The sequence below is a fragment of the Danio rerio genome, chromosome 2, assembly GCF_049306965.1.
Source record: "Danio rerio strain Tuebingen ecotype United States chromosome 2, GRCz12tu, whole genome shotgun sequence".
NCBI classification, from domain to species: domain Eukaryota; kingdom Metazoa; phylum Chordata; class Actinopteri; order Cypriniformes; family Danionidae; genus Danio; species Danio rerio.
Window position 1 is genome coordinate 27576785 of NC_133177.1, and position 6533 is coordinate 27583317.

At 41.4% G+C, this 6533-nt stretch overlaps 1 protein-coding gene across 8 annotated transcripts in view; it reads left to right on the forward strand.

Moving 5' to 3' along the window:
* Positions 1-5879, forward strand: part of map4l (microtubule associated protein 4 like) — a 75228-nt gene extending 69349 nt beyond the window's left edge. For all 8 annotated transcript variants that reach the window (XM_005171247.6, XM_073925720.1, XM_068213958.2 and 5 more), the window contains one exon: positions 1880-5879. In XM_005171247.6, coding sequence (XP_005171304.1) covers positions 1880-1884 — 5 coding nt within the window. In that variant the 3' untranslated portion in view covers positions 1885-5879. The remainder of the gene's footprint in view (positions 1-1879) is intronic.
* Positions 5880-6533: the final 654 nt, after the last annotated feature.

Sequence of the window (6533 nt, forward strand, 5' to 3'; positions counted from 1 at the left end):
CCCTGAAGACAGCTCTGCTGGTCGCGTTGATATCGATTAGAGGGTCGGGGACCCGGAGGCATTTTTCGGTCAGTGACTCGTGCCTGTAATTGGGCTGGCTTTCTCTCACGTCCTGAGACCCCGCCCGCGATATGTGCCCAAGGTTCCTACCACTCCGTTTTAATACTAGGTAGTGAGCCTGCAAGCGCTGCCCTCGGAGGAGGCAGACCCAGCCCTTCCTTATTGTCCAGTTCGCGTCTTGCGTATTATCCGGACCGCACTTAGAGTTTAGATCATCTGAGCAGCTCTTCGTCTGTTATGGCGCTCGGCAGCAGGGAAGTGCCGTACCGAAATAAGTTTTCCCACTGGATTGTGGATGCCATTCTCTCGCTTATCAGAGCTGAGGTGAGCCGCGTCCCCCGAGAGTGCGTGCGCACTCCACTCGGAGCTTCGCATCCTCTCGAGCGTGCGCACGCGGCGCCTCTCTAACAGACATCTGTAGAGCTGCGAGCTGGTTGACACCCAACACATTTGCAAGGTTTTACAATCTGCGAGTGGAACCGGTTTCCTCAAGGGTATTAGGTAACCCTTGGTGATTGAGGAAACAATTCAGTAGGGTGTTGAAACACGCTTGCTGCGCCATTCTCCCTAACACGGAGGTACGTGCGCCTTTTTATCTGTCAGTAAAGTTCCCCGTCAGGTGAGCCCTGCAGATTCCTCCGTGGCCCCCAGCACTGACTTCGCGGAGGAGTCACTTGCTGGCCCACTACATTGTAGGTCTGCCCGCTGGTCAGCCCGCGTTTTGGGTATAGGTGCCTGCTATGCGTGATCCCCACTAGGCGATTCCATATGCTTATTCCGCCACGGTTAAGTCCCCCCCCTGGGCGGACCCGCGTCTTCCCTCTCTGATAACCACTCTTTTGCTATGCGTACTCCCCCTTTTAGGGCTAGTCCATATGTAAATTCTGCCATCTATCCCCCCTTGGGTAACGGATGGCCTCCGCAGCGTCCTCCCTATCGGGATTGCACGCTTCCCAATGTACTGTCGTATTTTCCTAGAATTATCTAGATGCTCACGACTTCCCAAAAAATATATCTAAATCCGTAAGACTTCTGTTGAAGTAGGATAAATTAGGGCCAAGGACACGTTGGAGGACCGCGCCTCCCATGATGTGGGTGCGTCACGCTTGCTTGACTATCCCCTCATCGGGGGCGTTGGTAAGGTGCAGTCATTATGGCGCTTTCCATAGTTCTCCCATTTCGTGGATTTTCACAAAGATCAAATCAACTTAATAGCACTGAAGTTCCCCAACCGAAGGGGAACGTTCGAGGTTACAGAAGTAACCCTTCGTTCCCCGAGAAGGGGAACGGAAGTACTATACTCCGTCGCCATAATGACTGTCCATTAGCGGTTTGAAAGTCTCTTCAGCTTTAAAGGATGGCGTTTGCTCGCTTCAGGTGTGCTTATATGCTGGGATAATTGGCAATGAAGCACACCTGTGCAAGCTTACGCTGCCAATTCATTGCATTCATTGGCCCGTTCAATACTCTTTCAGACAATTGGCTTCTAAACCAAATCCACTTAATAGCACTGAAGTTCCCCTCCTCGAGAACGAAGGGTTACATCTGTAACCTCGAACGTTACATTGTTACTGTTTTTCCATAAGCATGTTTTCCTCAATTCCAATGCATTTCAGCTTTCCAAGCCACTGTATTTTACAGATTATATAACTAAACACAAATATTTTAGGACTCTGACTTGGCCTTTTTGCAGTGTGTTGTTTACAAATTGTCAGTGACAGCATTTGAGCCTTTGTTTCTTAGAATGCACCACTGTCTAAGAAATTTAGCTTGTTACCTTGTTTTATGAATGCAATTTTTATCATTTCTTTCCTGCCAGATTGAGTCCCACAAGCTGAACTTCCGCGAGAATGCACGAGCTCGCACGGACCACGGCGCTAAAATCATCTCCTGGTCCCCCCTGAGTGACAGCCACCCCCACCCACATCGCAGCACCTCTCTCAGTGTTTCTCTGGGGTCCGCCATGTCCTCACACTCCACCCAGCTTGTCCCATTCACTCGGCCATGAGATGGGTGCAAACCAGTGCACTAGCAGGAGAAGGACTCTTATTTTAACACAGCCTGTCCCTTTAAAACCCATTAGCATCTCTTCTTGTTTACATTTTTGTTTTATTTCCTTTTCTGGGAGATGATGTTTTGAAAAAGCATAGTTTCAGCGCACATGTTCGACGCAGAGTTGTGGTATGAGTCTAGATTTGAGATGAATTCTCCAGATGGTTGTCCAGCCACATAGCCATCTATCCTAAAACTACAATATTTAGTCCAACAACACAAGAGTTAATTTCTAGACTCCCTACAATCCCAAAAATAGACCTACATTTTAGAGGCTACACCCATCGGTTTGGCAGTAGACATTCTCCAATGGGAACCCCAGAACTCACTTGAGATGTAGCTTATTACATCATATTATGGCAGTAATGCTCCCTGTATTGTTAGTATGTGGGGCTGTCTTAAATCCCAGTCAAAAAGGGACGAACCAGCCACCATCTATTCATCTGCTCCCTTTGCTCCACTGGTCCTGTCCACATCACATGAATTATAAACCCTGTCCTTTCCCCCAGTATTTAAATGAGCACTTAATTATTTGAAACCTATAGGCTGTTCAAGCAAAAACATATTTACATCTTCAATGAGTTTGCTGTTTCGTGTTTGCGTGAATTACTGTAACAATGAGCTGTATCATTATGATGTCTAACCATCTGATTACATCATCCACTTTCCAGCATCTTGTGAACTAATAGGACACAAAAACACATTACATACATTATACAGCATGATACAAGAGGAGGAAAAGGCAGTGGCACGCAAACTAAACAGACAGGATGGACAGGAATGAAGAAAGATGTCCGAAAGTTAGAATGGAAATGCGTTCACACTCCGTACACAGGTCATGTTTATTTGCTCAAAGGTTCGAACATCCCTCATTTTGAATTGAGTATTGTATGTCAAGTGTCAATGGACCCTTTTCACATTTCTGGGTTTCTCAGTAGCGGAAAGCAGCATGGTTGGGTAAACTTAGAGTGCAGTGAATGGAAAAGTACAACAAATAATTTTTTACAATCCTATTTGCTGAAGTAATAAACGAAAAACTCCACAATGGTGTTATCAAGACTTTCAGAAAAAGGAAATAAATAGTGTGAGACTAATAACCACAGACAGAGGAGAACATAATGTCAAATTTACTCTCAGCCCCTGTCACGATCGGGTAAGAATCAAGTCAAAAAGGAACCAAATGCAAGTGAGAGTTTATTAATATAATATAGAGTGCAACGAGTAAGTCAACAGAGTGTGATAGCAGCATGGATGAAAGTCTTAGACACAGGAATCACAACAGGAACATCTTTCTGGCATCCTTTCTAAAAAGCCGTTTGGAAACTCCAAGTGGACACATGGTACCCGAATTATCAAATTAGGCATGGGACGATTACCTTTTTCAAGTTATACAGCGGTTTGAAAAAGTCAAGGTTTTAAAACCACCAAAATGTTCTGCTTTACTGTTCCTAATGTATGTATAAGATTTTTTTATTTATATATATTTGTTTAAGTTTTTTAGGACATCAGTATCTCCAGGAGAAAATATATCCAAAGTTGCCGTTTTAAATTGCATAAAATCTGTGTTTACTACTAACGAAGACAGCAGAAGTCAATAATTCATTTGAATTATTTAGCCTGACATGTTTACTGTTTTATAAATGCTTCTAAAAATAAATTAAATTGTGTTCAAAGAGGGAAAAAAGTATGTTTTTTACCCAGACATTTAAAAATACATATTTTAGAGCAGTAATCACAATACCATCAAACCATATTTTTATCCAAGGTTATCATACAGTCAAAATCTCATACTGGCCCATGCCTTGACTAAAATAGTCAAAATTACATGACACATAAACGCATATCTATTCAAAATATTAAAAAACTTTCAAGGATTTAATATTTTGATGATAGTTAAACGCGTCATAACAGACTTGTGAAAAGGGTCCATTAATGGAAGGCTTTTGCACTAAACATGAACCAACATGTGCAAAGGCTCATCACATGAACAGTAAATATATCCAAAATAAGTATTGCAATACAATCCGTATCCCTGTATTTATTTCGTGGCAATTATTAAGCTGTTCTATAGAAGTTACTGTTTTTAATCAAACATAGTAGGATATGCTATTTGGTTTCATTACGAAGTGATGTATTATTCACAAGGTTGTTGAATATCATAGTTTTAATCTCTCTGAACCTACTATTGTTGGGCTGCTTTTTGAAACTGTTAACTAGTGACACTGTTTATCAGTGAATTTGTGGGCACTTTATTGGTAGTAGATATACCTTTAGCTGCACAATGCCTGCAGGAAAAAAAAGTAAACAGTTTGCTGTTGTTGGTTAAAAGCTTATGTTTGTATACAGGGTTTGATTCACTTCTTGTTGTGAAATATTGACTTTTTCCTGGTAAATTACTGTGACGTCATGGTAGATTATTGATGGTGGTAATGTCGTGGCATCAAAAATCCCATATCAAACTGAACAAACCAGGAGGTATTAAATTATGCAAGTATCCTATGAAATAATTAGCTCATGAGCATTCAGAATGCACTTTATGATGGATGTTTTATACTACAAATCGAGTTATATATGACTGGTTGAGCGCCTTTCCCAAAATTCTGTCCCCTGACAAAGAGCCCCAGTTACACAGAAATGCAAAACTTGTATCTCATAGAGCAGTCTGTAAATACAGTACGAGTGTGAGCAGTGTGTTTCATGTAGAGCAGCTGTGCTTGGCTAAACGGTCCTGTCTGTAGTTCCTTTTGTGATTAGCGTGTGCTGTTCAGGGGCTGTGCTAGTAAACCTCAGTGTTGTACTCTTGATACAGTGATCATAACCTTTCATGCCTTCAGACAGCTTTTTTTGTCATTTCCATAATAAATGAAAACTCACAGTGTTAGTACATTCACACGTTCCCCCGCATCGGTCCATTTAAAGCAGTTTTGTAAATACACGTTTCACACTTTATACCCTGCCGGGGAAGAAAAAAAAAAAACACTTCTTGATTGGGTTGTATAGAGAAGCAAAGTGAAGATTTTTGCGTCTATGAATATTTCTCCAGACAGTATTTTATTCTTAAGTGAGTCTGCCTTTTTTTGAAGTAAAAAAAGGGCTGGCAAACAAGAATGTTTTTAAAATGTAATGTATTCAGGAAGCGAAGAATATATATTATGTGTCTAACTTTTTCTCTTTGTCATCACAGGTCACTTACTAAATACATTGTAATCAATAACAGGAGGAGTGTGATTGATTTTTGACTGTGGACGAAAAAAAAGAGGACTCTTGAGGATGTCCTTTTGTCTGCATAAGGCACAGCATTCTGGTAATGACTTGAGTAGCCTGAGACAGGACGCAGAAAGTGGGTTGAGAGGTTATAAGTAGTCAAGCAACAACCACAGGAACAGCGATTCCTCCCACAAACTGCACCTGACACATAGACCTTGAATGTTGTTGTTTGGATATCCATGCCGCACGTCTGTATGAGACTAACTGTAACTGGTAGGCTAATTGGCATGTTTAAAAGTAGATAGAGCACTCCGATTAGGCAGCAAAAGAGCCCCCTAGTGTGTCTGGTAGGACTCACAGTGTGTCTACTTCCTATAGACCACGACAAAAGCGCATGCTGACAACAATGGACGACTGACGCCGGTCCTAAATTGGAATTAATGTCTCCCCTCTTATTTAAGATGTATTTTTTGGTATGAAAGAGATCATTGTGATTAATTGTTAACTAGTGATGTGGATATTTAATCATGAATAAATAAATAAATAAAAAACAAGCTAAATCAGGTGTGTTTTTAAGTGATTCATGTTTATTTCTGTAGCGCTTTTACAATGTAGATTGTGTCAAAGCAGCTTAACATAGAAGTTCTAGTAAATTAAATCTGTATCAGTCCAGTTTTCAAAGTTGAAGTTCAATTTTGTTCAGTTCAGTTTGGTTTAATTTTCACTGCTGAAAATCTAAACACTGAAGAGCTAATCCATCGATGTGCGATGGAAATCCTTTATTTTTATGGTGCTTTTACAATGTAGATTTTGCCAAAGCAGCTTCACATAAAAGATCATAGTAAATTGAACCAGTGTAGTTCAGTTTTCAGAGTTTAAGTTCAGTTCAGTTTAGCTCAGTTCAGTGTGGTTAAATAATCACTACTGAGAGTCCAAAAAGTGAAGAGAAATCCATCGATGCTCCGCTCTACAGATCCTGAACCATGCAAGCTAGTGGCGACAGCGGTGGGAAAAAAACTTAACCAATTGATGAAAGTGAAGGAAAAAACCTTCAGAGAAACCAGGCTCAGTTGGGCACAACCATTTCTCCTCTGGCCAAACTACAGTCAAGGCACCGGAGGCTGGAGAACGCTGAATGTCAGCGAGACACAGAAATCAGTCTCATGCTCTCCACTCCTCCATGACCACCACAGAAGCTTCTCAGGATACGGCCT